Source organism: Panthera tigris, chromosome F3, assembly GCF_018350195.1.
Source record: "Panthera tigris isolate Pti1 chromosome F3, P.tigris_Pti1_mat1.1, whole genome shotgun sequence".
Classification (NCBI taxonomy): domain Eukaryota; kingdom Metazoa; phylum Chordata; class Mammalia; order Carnivora; family Felidae; genus Panthera; species Panthera tigris.
In genome coordinates, this window is record NC_056678.1 from 65,179,470 (window position 1) to 65,200,605 (window position 21,136).

Sequence of the window (21,136 nt, forward strand, 5' to 3'; positions counted from 1 at the left end):
GCAGGGGGTGTCAGAAATGGGATATCAAAGCCCTAAGGCTCAAAGGGATGGGCAGGAATCAAGAGGGTTTGATTACGCGCAAAGGAGAAGAAGGATACATCAAATAGACATGGTGACAGGCTTTGCCGATATGGCTGATGACTGAACTGTCAAGAGGGCAGCAATGGCCCCAGTCCTGATCTCTGGGTGTGCAGGGTAAATCCCTGTATTTCAAATTAGTCTTTCAAGAGATTCTTCCCAATGAGTTTATAGGTTATAGACTCAGGACAACGAACCTTAATTGACTGGCATCTCGTGAAGTCCCAACCAAGATGTTCTTTGACCATTCTCATTCTCTCAGACATTATGGAGTTTCTGGTACTGCCTTTGGCCAACACTGAGTGCTGGGTCTGCAGAGCATTATTTTGTCTGGGATAGCTGATTCAGGAGCTGTGGTTTTGGTTTGTTTTCTACATTTTACGGGGCGGGGGGGAGTGCATGCTGTGTTACTTGTGTGCGTCCCGTTAAACTCTTCGAATTCTTTAAAGGAAGGGTTCTTCCAACTTTGCAGGAGTTGAAAGAGCCACACTCCTTTCGAGGAAGAGGCCTGGGCCTCTGCTGCTGAAGGAATGTGACTCTGCACAGATTATGTAGTGTGACTGGCTAAGGCAAATAGATTTAGAAATTGGGGCTGGGTGGGGGGCAGAATTCCTCCGGAGTTTCAACTCACAAGAGTGAGACAATTTGACTTTGGACTTTAACTAATTTGTACTTTACTTATAGGGGAATTTAATTTTTGGAATTTAATCTCTCCCTGGAGATGTAATAATGAAGATTGACTTAAAATTTAGATGGATGCATCTACCTGCTGTTGGCATTTATTACTGAAATACTCTGATGTTGTCATTTAATTTTGTCGCAGAACTTTTGGTGTAGGAACTATAGTTGGACAATATGAATAGAAGCAATTTCGATTGGGAAGAGTAAGGAGTTAGTTTTAGATTTGGCGTTAGCCTGGCCTTATATAGTTAATGTAATTAACCTACTGTTTGGGCCCATTTCCGTTTCTGGAACACAGGCTACATTGGCCACCGGCAGTCATAGGAGAGTTCGTAAAGGAGCACTGAGGACAGCCACATGTCTGGTTGGTCACAGGTGTATTGGTTGAGCCCTATGGATGAAAAGAACGTATTTGGGGATGCAGCGTTTCCTTCCCATTCCTTGTGTGATGGAAGCAGCCTCAGAGAAACGTTCCTGGCCTCACTTCCCTTCCACGCGGTTCCCTCCGGGGGAGAAGTAGGGTGTCCCGCAGCTGGCTGGTGGACGCTCTGCACGCCTCTTCCAGACATCACACCGAGAGTCCGAAGTCAGCCCTGGTGGGAACATTTACGGCACGGAAACCAGCAACACTATGAATCGGGAGTTTTCGTGCCACAGAACTGGCTCTCCGGGACTCCAGCCTCGTCCACCTGGAAGGAACGACTTGCCCATTGATGACTTTGGGATGGGGAACCGAGCATGCGCATGGCCATCCCTTTCTGTCCCCTTCTTCGTGTGTGGATGTGTGTGTGTGTGTATTTGGGGATCTGCCTGTCTGCAGATAGCACGTGTTTGAGTCTGCTCTCCGCTTTGGGGTGACTTTGACAGTACGTGCCCTGCATCCACGGGGGGACATCTGTCTGCTCCAGAACTCACCGCGGCTGCGTGAGTGAAGCTGTCTACATCTGAGGGTCAGGATGAAGCCATCTTAACCAGCATAGCCCCTTTAGCCTCAAAGCCAATGTCTTGACCTCTGTCTGACATCTCGATTTCTCTCAATTGGTTCGAAACTCAGCTAGAAAGGAGAGCAGTACAACTTATTAGTTTCCTTATACCTCAACACTTACGTTTTCTCTCTTGTTTGGAAGTTGTATGTATATATACTCTTCTAATTGTAACTCACAAATATCCCTCTTTAGGGCTACACCCAGCCGGTTAAGCGTCCGACTCTTGATCTTGGCTCAAGTCACGATCTCATGGTTTGTGAGATGAGCCCCACACTGGGCTCTGCACTGACAGCATGGAGCCTGCCTGAGATGCTCTCTCACCCTCTCTCTCTGCTCCTTCCCTGCTTGTGTACTCTCTCTCTCCAAATAAATAAACATTAAAAAAAAATATTCCTTTTTTTAAAAACGCGTCTTTTCTGTTTTGAGAAAGGACTGCACCAGGAATGGAAATCTGCGTCAGATTTTTTTAAAAACTCAAACAATTGAAAAAAAAAAACAAACTCAAACAATTGAAAGAAAGCTTTGCCTTCTGACCCAGATGTAAGCATAATCATGAAATTATGTTGCATGTTTCTTACATATTTTTTTAATGAGTAGAACTTAAAAAAAAAGTTTACTTTGCAATAATTTTAGATGGGTAGATAAGTTACAAAAATAATGCAGAGTTCCTATAAGCCCTTCACCCAATTTCCCCTAATTTTAACATTTTGCGTCACCACTGGTGCATTTGTTAAAACTCAAAGACAATGGTTGGCATATTGCTCGTAACCGAACTCTAGTCTCCATTCAGATTTCTCTAGTTTTTACACTAATGTATGTTTTCTGTTCAAGGACTCAGGCCAGGAGACCACACTCCACTAATTGTCATCTCTCTTTGGCCTCCTCTGGTCCATGACAGTTTCTCAGGCTTTCCTCATGTCTCATGACCTTGACAGGCTTGAGGAGTACCGGTCAGGTCTTTTGTAGAAGGTCGCTCTATTCGAATATGTCCGAGGCTTCTCTCCTTGTTAGGCCGGAGTTGTGACGATGAATGAGATAGGATGAATTATTCATTAGAAATACTTTCTCAAGTCTGTAGACATATAGATATTGATGTACATTATATCCTATTGTTTGTGATTTTAAAAGCCGAGTCCGAGATAACATTTACGTAGCTTTTGTAACTTGCCTTTTTCATTCGACATTGTTTTAAGCTCCATTTTGAAATAACAGGCATTTTCCCTGTTATAATGTGATATATGCATTCCTGAAAATCCTCGTGTTCTGCATAATTGTACACTAAAAATAGCAGGGCTTGTGGGATAATTAGACCCATACATAATTAGGGGCGGACCACTCGAAACGTGCACACCAACACGCCAGAGCACTAACACACGGACAGTAATGATCTTGTGAATCATGGGCACAGGACGGGCTCACAGCCCCGCCGCCCCACACTCCTGCAGCCTGCAGCTCAGGGCTCCTAAGACCTTCGGGGAGTGTGTGTCTGGGGGTTGCCACCTTCAGGACGTGTTGGTTTTATAAAACTCTTAATCTGATCCCTGGCACAGCTTCATTATCAAAACTATTTGGAACGTAGGGAGAAATCTCTTGGTAGCTCCTGGCAACATCATGGGGTGGTTTCAAGCTGGGGATGCAGAGCGGTTTTTGAAGCCTTATAAGCCATCAACTGCCTGCACTGGTGACCCTGAGCCAGGCCTTTCTGGCTTTTCGTTAAGGTCTTCATGTGTTTCTAAGAATTTTTCTTGCATTGCGTGGAAGTGTGGTCATTACTCAGAAGCCAAGCCGAGAACCTGCCATCAGCTTTTGCCTACAATACTTACACCTGTGGGTAAACCCCTCTCATCTCGAGGTTCCCGACTTTATCGATAAGTGACCTTCCTTACCTACCTGGTAAAGCTACTGGGAACCCTGCAAGTAAGGCACCAGGCTGTTTTCCCAAGAGGTTCTCTTGGTTTCAGAAAGTCAACCTTAGTTCCGTAAAGCTATCTGGTCCTATCTGAGGCTGTACAGATTATTTTCAAGTCAAAGCCTTGAGAAAACCAGTCAAAGCCTTGGTATACAACCGACGTTTTCAAGTGTGTCCTGTCACAAGGAGAAGGGATTTTTATCGAACTTGCATAAATAACCATATTGCCATGAAAATAACAATATAGACTGAGAGTTTCCAAATTCTGGAGGGATCAGGCAGGGGGAAAACGACAAATGTTTCATCTTTATCCACAGAGGTATATTTCAGAAAACTGCGGATAGATTCAGAAGAAAAGATTTTCTGAAACCTAGAAAAACAAACATAAAAGAACCAGCAGGGCTCCAAATTTTACAACCATAAAAGATTATAATCACACTTAGCAGCTCATTTAGTCCCAGGTGATGAATTCTTACTTTTTTGGTTAGAAGTTGTATGAAGCCCTCAGTTTCTCCATTAGAGTTGTGCAATTCTTCCCCAGTTCAGTGCTGTGATTGGAAAGTTATCAGAAACCTGTGCTTGTGAGTGTCCTTTCCATGAAAAGCCATGAAGATGACTTTTGCAAAAACATCAGCATAAAACAGTAACTTCTATAAATGAGAAAAAGTGTTTAAAAAAGACCATGGTTAAACATCTGTTGGAAATTCATTATTGATTGTTTCAGTGGCACGCAGCATTTTAAGATAATACCTGGGGAGGGGGGCGCCGGGGCGGCTCAGTCGGTTAAGCATCTAACTTCGGCTCAGGTCATGATCTCATGGTTCATGAGTTCGAGCCCCGCATTGGGCTCTATGCTGGCAGCTCGGAGCCTGGAGTCTGCTTCGGATTCTGTGTCTCCCTCTCTCTCTGCTCCTCCTCTACTCACACTCTGTGTCTCTCTCTCTCTCAAAAGTAAATAAACATTAAAAAAATTTTTAAAAAGCTAATACCGGGAATTATGATTGATAGCTTTATACCAGGACATATCAGGATTTCACACATTTCCTAAAAATTCTGGAACCACTTATATTCACAGTGTATACCCACACAAATGTAAACTAAGGTTTTACATCACTTACGTGATCATGCTTTTCAAGTAATTTAACATCAAATCAGGCTAACAAGTTTAAAGTTTGTTTTTTTTTTTTTTGTTTTTGTTTTTTTGTTTTTTTTGTTTTTTTTTTGAGGAGGGAGAACAAATCTTTTGAGGTGTTCCAGGGACTTTCTGGAAAATTACACCCAGATAAAAAAATTTCACTTAGCATTTGACTTGGGAAGTTTGTTAAACACATCAAAAGGTTTGGATGCTTGACAAAATGGAATCACAGGCAATTATGAAACAATATTTAATTATCTATGTCATCAAAATCTTTTATTTTTTTAAAAATTTTTTTTAACGTTTATTTATTTTTGAGACAGGGAGAGACAGAGCATGAACAGGGAGGGTCAGAGAGCGGGAGACACAGAATATGAAGCAGGCTCCAGGCTCTGAGCTGTCAGCACAGAGCCCGACACCGGGCTAGAACTCACGGACCGCAAGATCATGACCTGAGCCGAAGTCGGCCGCCCAACCGACTGAGCCACCCAGGCGCCCCCATCAAAATCTTTTAAAAGCAAATACGGAAGTGAGTTAAGCAAAACTCACTTCTTAATATTAAGATTCAGTTAAGTCATCAAAGATTTGATAAAGACAACACGAAGCACAGGACATGGTTTCAGTAAAGAAAATATTTGCTTTCTTGACCAGTTACTTAAAAGGCAAAAGAACTTCCATCACATCTTTTCAAGTGCAGACCAATAGTCCAAGGACACTTTTTCCTTTTAGCACATGAAAGAAACTTACATAAACAATCTATTGATATTAATATTTATTTTGAAAGACCCGACAGCAATTCAATTTCTAGCCAACTTGACTATATATGGTAATATTCTCTCTCTCTGCCCAAATATACATTTAGTTTGTTCTCCATTATTTTCCTTCCCGTTCTGAAATTACCAATTTCACTTCAGGACAGATCTCCTTTTTTTTTTTTCGTAACAAAAAATGCATCTCCATGCCTCAAAACTTTCATATCCAAAAACGTATCCCACTTTCCTTGTGTACAGAGTCGTGTCCCCTTATTGTATCTAGCAATTGTACCTACACGGATTAATTCGAATTCATTAACCCTTAGAACCTTTAATATCTAGTCAAAACTAAGAAGTAAGCACTTGTGAACTGTTCCACTAGCATTCTCCAGGTTGGTGAATTCATGAGTACGTTTCAATATGGCACAGTTGACACGTTTACCAACAGACCCAAAACCTTTAGTTTCTACGTCACAGAAGCCAAAGGTAGATAAGCCTATGTCCAGTCATCACTGTTTCCAGTATTTTGTCTTCTTTGGAAATGATCTAGATATTTAATAAATATCCATCACTTAACTTAGCAAAACTCTAAGGTTTCAAGTTACCCCAAAGATTTGGGAAACATAATTTTGGCTGAAAAGTTCATCTATAAACTTTTATCACACTTACGTATATCTGAATTATTTGCGCTCAACAATTCCATTTAGACTATGCGTGCATCCGTCATGAGACACTCTGCCATGATCCCAAGCTCTTTTCCTGGCTGACAAATTTTCTAAGAGATAGCATGCATGTATTTGACTAGTGGATGTAGGTGGGATAAATGTTGTATGTCTGCATTAGATTCAGTGTCGATAACTCTGAAGCCATGTATATTTTATTTTTTAGTTAAAAATTCTTAAAGTTTATTTACTTATTTTGAGGGAGGGAGAAAGAGCATGAGCAGGGAAGGGGAGGAAAGACGGAGAGAGAGAATCCCAAGCAGGCTCTGCACTGTTCGCGCGGAGCACGATGTGGGGCTCAAACTCACACAAGGTGAAATCGTGACCTGAGTTGAAACCAAGAGTTGGGCGCTCAACTGACTGAACCACCCAGGTACCCCGAAGACATGTATCTTTTAATTAAACTAACAAAACATAAACTAGCTTGTATATAATAAAGATTACCCCAGATCACATGAACTTGGAAAACACGTGTGTTAGCTTCTATGTTTCTGAGTTTTAGGAATGCTTATTTCATAAGCACTTATTTTTAAGCCAATTAAATAGGGATGTTTACAAATTAATTTTCACAATACCCTCTGGAGGTAGAAGAAAATACCATCTCTCTGTGCGTGTACAAACATAGGCATACATAAACATACAGGCAGACACAGAGATCTTAGAGCCTTCATTCTAAGATTGTAGCTATGAATAAGGTACAGCAATGTAAAAGTCACTAATTTATAATGTTAATTTATTTTTGAGACAGAGAGAGACAGAGAATGAATGGGGGGAGGGTCAGAGAGAGAGGGAGACACAGAATCGGAAGCAGGCTCCAGGCTCCGAGCTGTCAGCACAGAGCCCGACGTGGGGCTCGAACCCGTGAACCACGAGATCATGACCTGAACCAAAGTTGGACACTTAACCGACTGAGCCACCCAGGCCCCCCTGAAAGTCACTAATTTATAAATAACAGTTGAATTCAAATTATATCTCTGTCAGACAGAACAAGTTAAGGTTACTTGCTCCAATGGCTAAAGCTGTAAAGTATTGATATTTACTAATTAGTATTTACTAATACTTACGGAGAAGACATTTAAGATTTGTATTTGTCCTTGACAGGTGATTGTATGGGGGCTATGGGCTAGTGTTTGGCAGGTGGACCTTTACAGCAGTTTATGATTTAAAAAGCTACCCACCCCCCTTCAGTCTCAGGTCTGATTGTGGACTGTGTTTTAGTTGTCTCCTGGGGTGTTTACATTTTAAAGACGTGGCAAGATTTACATTTTGCAGGGACAGAGAAAGAAGGTGAATTTTCTCCTAGGGGTCTTGAAGCATATTTGTCTGTTACAGAAGTCTAGGATAATTACTATTTAAATTTTTCTGCCTTTTTTTTTTGAAATGCGGAACAATTGACTTCCAATATTTGGATTTTTTCTTTTTTGGTGCAAGATCTGCAAATGTCTGAAGGCGAACAGGAAAGCGTCTGAGTGGACGCTGAGTAGCTCTCAGAATTACGCTTTGCCTCTCCCAAGACTCAAGTGACAAATGGAGAATCGTCGGTTTTAACTCTCTTTTTGTCTTGCATTCTTGCAAGCTATCGTCAAAGACTTGGGTCGCTGCTTCCACTCTCATGCTTAGAAGGGGACTGGTCCATCAGACTCCTCTATTTTGAATGTGTCTTTTTAGATCGGGGAGAAAATTTCCCCTGAAATTAAGGGGGGAAATTAAAAGATTTCTGTGTTGTGGAGCTTTAGGGTATAGCGCGTATGCCTTTGAAAGGTCTGTATGAAGCATTCAACAAAAGCCTTTGGATGCCCTCCATCCTGAGAGCACAAGTCAACCTTGTACAAATTCACCGTAAAGGGGAAAGACTCTGCTATTGCTTCTATCAGCCCCCAGTTCGTCCATTCCCCTACCATTTCTTTGTAGGAGGGCCTGGGGGAAATTCTGGCTACCTCTTGTCTCTGCCAGAGGGGTTTTTCCCAGGGGGCCCTTTGGCCTGTTAACTGCACTACAGTCGTGGGTGGGAGAATATCCCTCCGCCTTCAGGCAAGGTCCTTGTGAATGGAGCGGTGATTGGCCACTCGTCTTCTGATTCCTCCATAAACTTGTCAGGGCCTTCTGAAAGTGGAAGGTAAGGGGTGTTATAACTTGGAAAATCTGTTGCTATCCAAGGGAAGTGAATTCTTTGTCGCTGTGTATGTGTGTGTGTGTGTGTGTGTGTGTGTGTGTGCCTGGCAGGGGGCAGGGGGTGTGTGACCAGGATGTATCCACAAAGGACGTCACATGGAAAGACTTGAAGCTGTGACTGATTATGGAGCTCGTGAAGCACCTGTCCCAGGTGCGCCTGGGCTTCCGCCTTCACTTGAGTAGCCCGTGTACCCTGGGCCTCAAGAACAGGCTGGAGTGTTCTCTGTGAATCTTCTAGGGAAAGGATGGCTAAACCAGGGGGCTGGGTGTTCAGGGGATTTTCTGGGGAAAGTGGAGGAGTTTGGGGAGTTGGAATTTGCCAAGGAGGTGAGGCCGGACTTTAGGAAGGGGAATTGACGTTAAATGTGGACTTTCATCTTTGTTCTAAGTCTAATTTGTGTTCTTTGTGTGTCTTGTTAAGAGGGTCCCTAAGAGTAGCTGTTATTCTCGTTTGTATCCACTTTTTCACATGGTCTTTCCATAAGAGGCAATAAGGATGAGAACTCTCCGGAAAAAAAGAAAAATTAGTTTCTTCAAATACAGACATTTTCTAATTCAGAGGATACTTTGGCCATTGACTTGTCGGATCTTATATTGGTCTCAATAGTGACTCAAACCAGTTAGCCTTTTCGTGGCTTGACCAAGGATGCCAAAGAGATGCACTAAAAAAAAAAAATGCACCAAAAAAGGGTGCAAAAGACACCGCCCTCACAAGATTCAGAAAGTTCGCTCCCAGCGTTAGCCTGGGAAAGCAAAACCCTTTGTTGTCATAGGCAGTCGGTGGAAATGGCGTCTCCAGTTTCTCATGAGAACATGAGGGGCCTCGGTCACAGACTTGCATATCTGTGGCACCAGCAGATGCCACTGAAAGGGGGCTTTTCTGGCACTAACGAGACAACAAAGGTCGAGATGACCAAGGCCCCTCATGGATTGGAGCCCTTGTGACAAGTGCCCCTGTGAACCGGTACAGGGTAGGTAGGTAGGACAAGAGAGTGTTGCTTGCGGACTGCACGTCTCGGAATCCCAGTCTGTTCGACTGGCTGCTAGATGCAGACTGGCAGGTGCACCTTCCAGCTGGTGGGAACCAGAGGGATTATTTTCACTGGTCACAAAGCCAAGCTCTAAGGACATAGAACAAGATGAAAGGAAAACCTCGTCTGGTTTGCACACAAAATTTGCCTCAGCAGACGCCAGTCCGGCGAGAACCGTGAAGTCAGCAGTCTGGGAGGCTGGCTCGAACAGCAGACTTAGGGGGCCTACGCCTATGGTTCTACCCTGTGGTTTCCCTCCTTATGACAAATGACATAAAAGAGAAAAAGGAAAACAGTGACCATCTGAGGGAGGAAAGGGGTCAATGGCAAACAGGGGTACACATAACAAATCTTTACGATAGTTGCTCTATCCAGGGAACCAGTCCACACAAGTATTTTCTTCTGCTAATCTAAATTCAGAAAAGAAAAGAACTCTCTCCACTCTCACTCCCAACAGATGCTGCGGGCAGAGGCCCAGGAGACTGATATGGTTAAGAATTCTTACTTTCTGGGGCACTTGGGTGGCTCAGTCAGTTGAGCAACTGACTTCGGCTCAGGTCATGATCTCACGGTTTGTGAGCTCGTGCCCCGCGTTGGGATCTGTGCCAACACCTTGGAGCCTGGAGCCTGCTTCGGATTCTGTGTCTCCCTTACTCTCTGCCCCTCTCCGGTTCATGCTGTGTCTTTCTCTCTCAAAAGTAAATAAACATTAAAAATATTAAAAAAAAAAAAAAAAAGAATTCTTACTTTCTGCCGGCTCCCATCGGGGGCCCCAGGATTCCTCAGCTGCACCATCTGGGCGCGACAGTGAGAGCCCCACATTGGGCACCAAAACTGTAGGGGAGGAGAACTTTTCCCTTCTTCCCTTCTAGGTTTTTTGGCTGGCCTGATAATTAAATTGACGTAAGACAGGTTAACAGGAGGAAAACAAATTTCGTTTCATATGATGGGAGCCTATAAAAATGGGACATCCAAAGAAGAGACCAAGCAGGCAGCTTTTATGCTTTTTAGCCGAGGAAACAAAACATTTGTGAGGAGTTGATGAGACAGAGGGATTTGGACTTTGGGTAGCAGGTTAGTGAAGAAGTAACAAGGTTTGTTTATATAGCCTTCTTGGCCCTACGTTTCCTACCTCTGGTGTTAAGGATGCCTTCTACTTCCCTGGTGCGGAGAGGGCACCTTCCACATGGGAGATTTATTTCCCGCTTCCAGAGGGACAGAGGAGGGTCGGGGTGTCCTTCCTGCACTATTTCTTACGTGACTTTGATTCAAAAGAATTGATATGTCAAAGTGGCGTATTTTGGGGTGGCCTGTTCTGCCCCCCCTTCGGTAGCAAGTAGCTCAAAGAGTCGTCATAAGAATCAAATAGGATCATGGCTAGAGAACACTTAGTGTAGCACCTGGCACATAGGAAGCTCTCGAAACGGTCATCTGCTGTTATTATCATCAGGCTGTTTTGCGTTATATCCCTGAACATAGGCTCATTATATACCATCAGAGTATACTTTGGTGGAATTGGTCTGAGGTACAGCAGTGGGAGGTTTTGCTAAAGATTAGGTCCAGGGTATTAGGAGGACGAACGGCAAACCTTTCAGGCAATTATTTGTGAATATCGATTCCCCTAATTGAGTTTTGGTAACTATTTGGAAGCCTGCAAGGTAAGGATATATTCTCGGGCAAAAATGTGAGTGCGAATATTCTCTGTTGTCCAATTAGGGAAGATCCATATTCCCTGACATTCAGCTAAGCAGAAGAGGGGGTTGACACTTCTTTCTGGTTAAAGAATCCAGTCAGGAGATATGTCTTAATTATAGAAGACCATCCCAAATCCCCAAGGATGTGGGCTGAGCTAATATTTTCCTCGGAATTCAATTACTGTTACCTTACTACACATAGTTTAGTGGACAGCCTCTGGCCCTAATAATTTTAGCCAGGAAAATTTTTACAGCTGGCATTTGCATTCAGGGAACATTAAAAAGCTCTCGATAAAGCATTCCTGGAATGCTTAAATTTAAACAGTTTAGCTCACTGGTAGATATTTCCATGTAATTTTGTTAGAAAATATATCCCAAGGTAACTGATGTATTGTCGTACTACATAGAGCTGTCAGACATGATCCAATTAAATGTTGGGTGACATCTTCCAAAAAGGGTGATTTTAGTTTGGGTGAGTTGGTTCTAAGCAATTCTTTTTCACAGTAAATGGGGAGTAAGATTAATTGCCCACTGAGGCCACTTCTAGCTGATGTTAGTACAGCCACGTCATCAGCGCTGGTTTTCCTTTACAGAAGGGGTCTTGTATCCTGTTTGTTCAGAAGTAGAATCAGGCGTTAAGGCTGAAGTTAAAAGGACAGAGGGCCAAATGATACCTAAATCCTATGATAAAACTACCGGGGGCGGGGGGGGGGGCCACCAGGGGGGGCTCAGTCGGTTAAGCGTCCGACTTCAGCTCAGGTCATGATCTCGAGGTTCGTGAGTTCGAGTCCCGCGACGGGCCCTTTGCTGACCGCCCAGAGCCTGGAACCTGCTTCGGATTGTGTGTCTCCCTCTGTTTCTGCCCCTCCCCAGCTGGCACTCTGTCTCTGTCTCTGTCTCTCTCTCTCAAAAACTAGTAAACATCAAAAAAATTTTAAAAAGGGTATAAACAAATTCATGTTAAGTTTTCTCTTACAGCATCATAAGCACATTTACGTGTTGTAGCATAAAATTCACAACCGCCGTTGTAAACGACCGTCCATTCTGTTCAATGGATGTGGATCTACACCATCTGTTTAAACGTGCCCACAATTTTCTAAGTTGTGGTTGTCTTTGTGAATAAAGCCTCCTCTACCCCCCAAGCCACCCCACCCCCACCCCGCCCGATATTCTAGAATGGATTTCCAGGATGTGACTGTTTTAGTTCACCAAGCACTGCCACCCAGCACTGTTGGAGAACCAGCAGGCACCGCAGCGTCGCTAATAAATAACCCACATTGATCTCTCATTTTGCGATTTATCTTGGTTTATTTGCTCTTCGGGCTTTGATTCATGGCACCAGAGGGCAATTTTGGAGAATCATTTACCCATCAGCTGAAGTCACTGTGATTGCGGCTCATAAAAGGTCAAGCAGAGCAGACCAGAGATGGGGATCCCAGCTGCCAATACTTTTTCCACGACGAGAACCCGGATTCCGGGCCCGGGGACGGCGGGGCGGAGACATGGACAAGTTGTCACTGTGTTTCCTGGTCGTCATCGGCCTCCCTGGAGCTTTTCTCCAAAGCGGTAAGCGCGGCTCTGGATGGTCGCTGAGTTCTCGTCTCCCGGCCAGGCTGTGTAAGGCCATGGGGAAAATGGCCAGCGCGGGGAAGGGGTGGTGGTCCGGGGAAGAGGGCAGTCTGGTTTCTAAATCCACATAGTGACAGGATACAGCTTCGTGGCCTAACAAGCTGTTAAAAGAGAGACCACAGGCCCTCATGGAATCGCTTGTGTTAAGCCCCACCCACATCGGCAAACCGAGACTACCTCACCTGATTTCAGTGCCAGCCTCCCCCTGGAATAGAACCTTTAACTGGTCAATCTGGTTGGCAAGCTGGTCAGCACTAACGAGGTTAATTCGCCCGAGAGCAGCCCTTCCTCCCCCCATAGGACGGTGACCCTGCTTGAAGTAATCTACCCCTTGCTAGAAACTTGCTCTCCCTGAACCTTCTACCCTGTAGTTCTCAGAGCTCCTTTCTTTCTGCTGGAAGGGATGCTGCCCAATTCAGGAATCAGGGAATAAGGCCAATTAGATCTTTAAATTTACTCCTCTGAATTTTGTTTTTTAACGTAACTCAACTGCCGCCATTTTCTCTCTCTCTTTTCTATCCCACAGACATGCAAAAAAAGGCCTTTGTGTTCCCCATAGAGTCCGATAAGTCCTTTGTAACCCTGTTTGCTCAGGTCCAGGAGCCACTGAAGGCTTTCACCGTATGCCTGCGAGTCTATACCGCCTTGACCCGCCCATATAGCCTCTTCTCTTACGCCACCAGGACACAGAGCAATGAGATCCTCCTCTTCAAGTACAAGAGTGGAGTATACAGCGTATCTGTGGGTGGCTCGGACGCCTACTTCAAGACTCCGGAGAAGTCTTATGCACCAATGCACTTCTGCATCAGCTGGGAGTCCAGCTCAGGGATTGTAGAGCTCTGGGTGGATGGGAGGCCCATGGTGAGGACGAGTCTGAAGAAGGGATACACTGTGGGGGCAGGAGCAAGCATCATCCTGGGGCAGGAGCAGGATTCCTTTGCTGGCAACTTTGATACGAACCAGTCCCTAGTGGGAGACATTGGAGAGGTGAACATGTGGGACTTTGTGCTGTCACCAGTCGAAATAAACTCCGTCTACAATGGTAAGGCCTTCAGCGCTAACGTCCTGAACTGGCAGGAGCTGAGCTACGAAGCACAAGGTGAAGTGTTCGTCAAGACCCAGCTGTGGACCTGAGACCTTCTGCCAGTCCCGGAGCTGCCTCCTGGGGGTGGGCGGTGGGGTCACACCTCACATGGCCCTCGTTCGATCCGGCTCTGAGGGGGGACCCCTACACACGTGGGGGGGCCGTGTTTCCCTCTGTTTTCATCAGCACAAGGGACAGCGCCGGGCAGCGGGGCTGTTCAGGACCACACCACCTGACCTGGGGGAGGGGCGCCTGGGTGGCCCAGTCCTTTGAGGGTCCGGCTCTCGGTTTCGGCAAAGGTCATGATCTCACGGCTTTGCGGGTCGGAGCCCCACGGCGAGCTCTGCGCTGACAGTGTGAAGCCGGCTTGGGATTCTCTCTCTCTCTCTCCGCCCTTCCCCCGCCTCGCACTTGTCCGTGCCTCTCGCCAATAAATAAATAAATAAACTGAAAAGAACATCTGCTTTGCAGGACCGTCGATGTTTTTAAAGTTCTCCAAGTGAGTGCAGTGTTTGGTCAAGATGGAGAGCCATGCATTTTAAGTGTCTCTAGGAGGAAGTGAGCCAACTTTTGTGTTTTTTTCTCCCGGAAGACGGCATATGTTTACCCGAGGTCCTGCCAGCATTTTAATTTCCTTTTAAAGGCAAACCCACCCCATTTTATTGTGCTTTCATGAGTTATCTGCATAACCCAGGAAGAGAATTTTTCCAGTGTTCTGACCCCCCCACCCCCCCCCCCCATCCATCAGGATGTGGTCACTGGAATTTAGAATTCTCTCTAATTATTTAATCCTTTGAATTTGAAGGTTTAAAAAGCTAAAGAGAAACGTTTTGTTGTCGTTTCTGTTTAATTTGTTCTTTTTTCCTCAGGACCACCAGTTTTCCTCGTGTGATATTTCCATTATTTTGCCTTCTCATTTATCATCGCCCAGACTTCTCTGAACCTACGTGCTTTGTCCTTATAATAGGAGCTTTTCTTTTTTTAAGGCTTTCCTCCACATCAGTGATTTCTTTTGCTGTAAGGCATATTGGGATCCCCGCGACTTCTAATGCCACTGAAGATCCCGCAGTGCTCGCTGAGTTTGTCTGGAACCCCTTCTTGGGTTTAGTATGTTCTCTCAACTCTCATCCTTTCATCGGGTCCCCGTTTTCTTCAGTTTGCTTGAGGGCTTGATGCCTAAAACTTTCCGAATTTCCCTGTCATTAATCTTTTTGGAATAAATCTTTTCCATGCCTTACGTACTGGTCTTTCACATCTTAGCGTTTTTCCACCATCCGGCAGCTCAAAGCCAGCGTGAGGGGTGAGTTCTTGAGCCCCTCCTGCTCGGCTGGCCACAGGGAGACCCTGACAGCTTCAGCAGGCCACCTGGGGACCCCTTTTCATGACAGCCTGCAGCTTCCCTTCCAAGTGACTGTCGCCTCCACCAGGTTCTGCCAAGCGTCCCGGCGTCTCGTAGGTGTGCGTTTTCAGTTATTTGTGTCATTTCCCTATCTGCGGAATGACCGGGAATGCTGGAGAGGACACGGGTGACAATAGCAGCTGGATCCTGCAAGACCGGGTCTCGGTTCTTCTGGAGAGGGTCCTAGGCTGGGGAAGCTTCCATTTCCCTCTGACCTGCTCCTCCTTTCGGGAAGAGGAACAGCTTGTGCGGGCTTGTCCCAAACCTGACATCCACTGGTCCACGGCTCAGGGGTCAAGTTTCCTGTGCACGTGACCCCTCTGTCTGGGGCTCTGGGACCTTTCCTTCTCCACCAGGTGGGAAGTAAATAGAGATTCTCGTTTCTGTTCCGTCTGGAAGCTTAGATCTGGGGGAGGGGGGCGTTCAGGAAGGTCCCAGGGGCATTCTCTGCCAGCCACAGGTCTGGTGCCGTGATTCTTATTTAAGTCCCGTCTCTGTCTTTCAGTTCCTTTAGAGCGTGCAGGGAGGAGATAAGCCTGTCCCCTCAGAGCCGTAAATGCCACAAAGAGAGAAGGAAGCTCTCGGGTCGAGAGGTCTGTACTTTCTGCACCTATAGCAGCAGGAAGGGGGCCTGGCAGGGCTCCAGACCCAGTAAAGCCGTAACCGAAGAGGGGACCATCTCTCACAGGCAGCCGGGCATCCGCTGCCTCTGGGGACAGGGCTTACACCTGGGGCCAGCTCAGACTTGCCCAAGAGTTTCAACTCTGGACATTGCAGTGCTCCCCAGGGGCTGGGGCAGATTCACCTCAACACCTACAGAGTCCTGGTGCCTGGGTCTTTGGCCTTTGCATCGTGGGTACCAAGCACTGATGGGCAGAACTAGGTTCTGTTTCTCTCAAGATGCTTTACTCGTGTTCAGGGTCAAGGAGGGTCTATTGAAGGTCTCATCTGTACCTTTATAGGGGCCACTGCAGTTTCTTAAAGCCCCCGCCCCTTTCATCCAGGGTTTCACGAGACCACATGAGCTCATGCCCTGGTTCCATATCTTGTTGGGCAAGTTGTTTAAGATGTTTTATTCTGCGGATTTCCTCATCTTCCGAATGGGGATAATGTAGGGCCTCCTTCCCTGGCACACGGCTAGGGCTCCACGACCGTCATCTCTGATTTGCTGGTGATACTGTTCATTGGATCACGATGGTGGGTTTCAAAGATCCAGGCTCTGGGTCAGAGACCCTGTAGGTTGAAGGGATCCAGCAACGGACAGATGCCGAAGAAGGGGGTCTCCGGCTCTGAGGGGGATGTGTCAGCTTGCCACGGTGACCAAAGTCATGGACGTGATTACAAACTTAAGGGACAAGGGGCACATTTGGAAGGACTGTCCTTGGGATGCTGTGGTTTCAGGAAACACGTTCAAAAGCAGAACAGAGAGACGGTGAGAGGCGAAGAGCCTTCCGAATTTGGCAGAAAACCCTCACTCGGATTTTTAGGAGGACATCAGAAACGTCGGGATGAGGCACTCAACTTAAGACAGGCTTCGTGCTAGACAGAAACCACTGGGAAACGGGAAAGGAGAGGGGTTCTGTGACCCGTCCTGTGGGGCCGCAGGACAGAAGGACAGGGTTGGTGGGCAGCTGGTCGCCGCTCTCACAGCTCAGGGCAGTCTGGCTTCAAAGGACAGAGGGGCCACCAAGGAGGAGGGAGATGTCACAGGGAGCCTCACAACCTCAAATTTCCCGGCCACAGAGGTGACGAGACGGGCGTCTCTGTCACTAAACAGCCCATCACGTTGGGCCAGGAAACTCTAACCTGAGGACAGGAGGTGGCTGGGGAGGTGCTGGGGCCGGAGGACACGGGAGACCCTAGAGCGAGGGCGCTGGCCGCGAAGTCGCCGACCCTTTCTTTGCTGGAAGGTTGGGCCCAAACAAGAAGCTTCTCCACACAGGTTTCCCTCTTGCCATTCAGCACAGAGAATGATCCTTCCAGATGTAAACGAGAGCCGCCCCCTCCTGCGGCCCCTAGAACATACTGGAACCCTCCCCCTGGCCCTCAGGGCCCTGTGTTTTCTGACCTGTCTCCCTCCTGCCATTTTGCCTGTTCATCGCCCCCCCCCCCCCCCCCCCGCCCAACAAACGTGTGCCCGATGCCAGCCGTGTGGCATCACGGGGCTCGGATGCACGGGACCGGCTGGAAAACCACAGGAACGGGAGCGACAGAACCACACTCACATCAGATCCAGTCTCGTCGCCTGGGGCTTCCTTCACAGCGGGTGTACATGCGCCCGACGTGCATGGACCAGGAGCTGGCACTTGCTTTGTCCAGAGCCTCACGGGGCAGGTTCCACATCACTCGCTTTCCTGCTCCATTAGGACTTACAGATACCACTCTCGGAAAAAAAAAAAACCAACCTGGGGGTGCGGGTTTCCTTGCGTCCTCTCCCCCTAGATCGCAAATTCTACGAGAGCAGCTGCGTCATTACCCAGCTTCTAGGGGGGTGTGGCTTCTAATACGTCCTCAATAAATATTTGATGAATTCGTTAATTCCGGAGAAGGCAGACGCAGGGAAGAAACGGCTTGGATGCCACTGAGGAGGGAGAAAGGGATGCCTGGAGTGGGAACTTGGGAGGCCACAATTTTGCTCACGGGATGCTGTGCTGTACGTGTGTGACAGCCTGCTTCTCAGAGAGGGGACGGGCGGCCAGAGTCTGCTTTGGATTCCAAATGACACTTCCGGGGATAAAGCAGGTAGGGAAACGGGAATTAAACAATTATTAAGAATAGGGGCGCCTGGGTGGCTCGGTCGGTTAAGCATCCAACTCTTGATCTCGGCTCGGGTCGCGATCTTGTGGTTTCATGAGCTCAAGCCCTGCGTCAGGCTCTGTGCTGACGGCACGGAGCCTGCTTGGGATTCTCTCTCCCTCTCTCTCCGCCCCTCCCCTTCATTCAAGGTATAATGAAGGGGGACAGAATATGCCGCCTCAGAATACGCCTCTGTGGCATATTGGCTATGTTGAGCTGGTTATTTTTAAGAAACAACAAGCAGAGGAGGCACTCTGAAAACTGAGTCAAAGTGACCCTGTTCTAAGAGACATTTGCATTTGTAAGGGAAATCGCCGTTTGTAAGGGTGTCCCCCTCTCTGTACCAGGAGGAGGAGGAAGGGGACACCATCTTTAGAACCTCTTATCAGTGGAGAAGGGCAGGATGATTCACATCTGCTTAACGATCTCACTCTTATAACAGTCTTGTGCCTGTTACGCGAACATTTTTCCGGGCAAGCTCACGTTCCTTTGGGACGGTCGGCCATCTTGCCAGGTAATCTGCAATTTGATGGAAGGATAAGACCCTTGTTCTCCTGCGGGTGAGTTTGAGAGCGGGAACGGGATATATCCTAGAGTAGAGAGCTTCTAGAATTGTAAGGTGGTCTCATTTGCTGTTCATTCCACCCACCAGGTGACCCTGCCCTTTAGCTCCCCCGCCCTGCCCACCCGGCCTAAGTATTTCTTTTTTCCAGAAGTGAGACTAGGGGACGAGGGTGTGGAAGGGAAAGCTTGGTGATTGGCCTGTCTCCACTTCCTGTTACCAGCTCTTCTCAGGGGAGGCACCCGCTCTGTATGAGGCGGCTGCTTAAGGCTAGTGCTGGTACAGAGAGGGGCAATCATCCTCCCAGGGCAACATGGGGACGAGAATAAGGGGCCTACGTGGATGACTGCTTCCTGACACTCCCCCACTTGTGGGGCCTGGCTCCTTTTTGCTGGAAGCTTCTTCTTTTCTTTCACACTGGGGTGATCAGTCACCTCATCTTCTGAACCACTTCTCCCTTTTTTTTTGTCCTGGAATCCAGCGGTCTTCCTCACATGCTGGTGGCTTCTCCAGTTTGGTTCAAAGGAAGGAGCCCCACGTCCACACCAGTTTGTCATACTCTACAGAACTGTCAATCTCTTGAGGAAGAAACTTAATGGTAGAGTGACAAGATCCATGTGAAGGAAAGAGGAGCATTATTGAAGGACAAGACATGAATAAATTGGAAAGATATGTCATATTCCTGGATGGGGAGGCTTCATATGATAAAATCTCGATCATTTCAAGGATGTCAATCATTCCAAAAGTAATATATAAATTTAATTTAATTTGAATAAAATTTCCAGCTTATTTTAATCAAAAGAAATAAATCTGAAATTGACCTTGAAGAAGAAATGTGTGAAGAATAAATGGCAAGGAATTTTTGAAAAAGAAAAAAAAATAGCAAAGGGAACTTTTTTTTTTTAATAGAGAGCAGAGCTTATGATCTCTAATGCCACTAGACTCAAATCAATATGGCATTTGGATAGGAATCGACAATAGACCGATGGAACACTAATAAGAACCCTGAGACAGATCCGGGAATATATGGAGAATAGCGATACGTTTTGGTGCAGAAGAGGCAGCTCAGCAGTAATTGACGGAAGGCCGTCTATCCATTTGAACTAAAATAAAGTGAAGTCTTAATTTTGTGCAATATACAAAAACAAACACCTGAAAGGCTAAGTCTTTATATACGAAACCACAAAACACCAAAAAATGTTGAACATTTTAGGGAAACGTGTAAAATCTCAAGGTCCTGGAGACTTTTCTGAGCAATGCAGGAAATCTATGGCTACGGAAAAGCCCTACTACGACCAAAGTCACTGTAAACAACAACAAATACCAAACGAGAAACTAGGAGAATATTCTCTCTCCTCTCTTTTTCTGTGTGTGTGTGTGTGTGTGTGTGTGTGTGTGTGTCAGAGGGGTAATATCTTTAATATACTAAAATGGCTTACAAATAGATAAGAAAATCAATTAGGTGGGCAGTGGGTACATATGACAGGACAGTCACAGCACAGAAATTGGAGATGACCAGGAAAGATCTGAAATGACACTGCACCATACCTGCAACCCATGAAATGCAATTTAAAGACAATAATAGGGGGCGCCTGGGTGGCTCAGTCGGTTGAGCGTCCGACTTTGGCTCAAGTCACGATCTCACGGTCCGTGGGTTCGAGCTCCGCATCGGGCTCTGTGCTGACAGCTCGGAGCCTGGCTCCTGCTTCAGATTCTGTGTCTCCCCTCTCTCTCTGCCCCTCCCCTGCCCACACTCTGTCCCCAAATAAACACTAAAAGTAATAATAAAAAAAAATAAAGACAACAATAGTATACTACTTTTTTAATGTTACTAGGTTGGCAAAAAAAAAGTTGTTAATATCTAGTTATCACGAAGTTATGGGGAAATAGGCAGTTTAGGGCATTTGTGCTGAGAGTGTAAAAATTTATGGAAGCTTTTCGGAATTTAATTTGACAGTATCTATTATAATTTTGAAGTGTTCATATTCTCTGACCCAGTAATTCTCATAAAAACCTCTCCTGCATCAGTAAGATCAAAGTTCTTAAGGAGGTATGCGGGGGACCTGGGTGGCTCAGTCGGTTGAACATCTGACTCTTGACTTCAGCTCAGGTCTTGATCCCAGGGTCGTGGCATCGAGCCCCTTGTTGGGCTCTGCATGGAGCGTGGAGCCTGCTTGAGATTCTCTCTCTTTTTCCCTCTGCCCCTGTCACCCACTCGCATGCTCTCTCTTTTTAAAAAAGTTCGTAAGGCGGTCTATAAAAAGATATGCATTACAGAGCACTCACAGTAAACATTTGGGAAAACACATGCATTCATCAATAGGGATTGTTGACTATGATTGAATAGATTATGCTACATACTATAGAGTGTCGTGCAGCTACTAAAAAACAACGAGACTAATGTACCACTCAGTGTACCTTGTTCGTTCAGGGTAAAAAGCAGGTTGCAGACCAGCTTTGCAGTGTAATTCCGTTTTGTGATACAAAACTATGTTTATGTCTGTGG

The 21,136-nt window shown here is 46.2% G+C and overlaps 1 protein-coding gene across 1 annotated transcript; it reads left to right on the forward strand.

The window, feature by feature from the left end:
* Positions 1-12,471: 12,471 nt before the first annotated feature.
* On the forward strand, positions 12,472-14,600 carry LOC102953597 (C-reactive protein). The gene is made up of 2 exons (XM_007084280.3): positions 12,472-12,726; positions 13,316-14,600. Exons 1-2 carry the CDS (start codon positions 12,663-12,665, stop codon positions 13,921-13,923), a joined length of 672 nt encoding a protein of 223 aa, XP_007084342.2. The 5' UTR covers positions 12,472-12,662; the 3' UTR covers positions 13,924-14,600.
* The last annotated feature ends 6,536 nt before the right edge of the window (positions 14,601-21,136 follow it).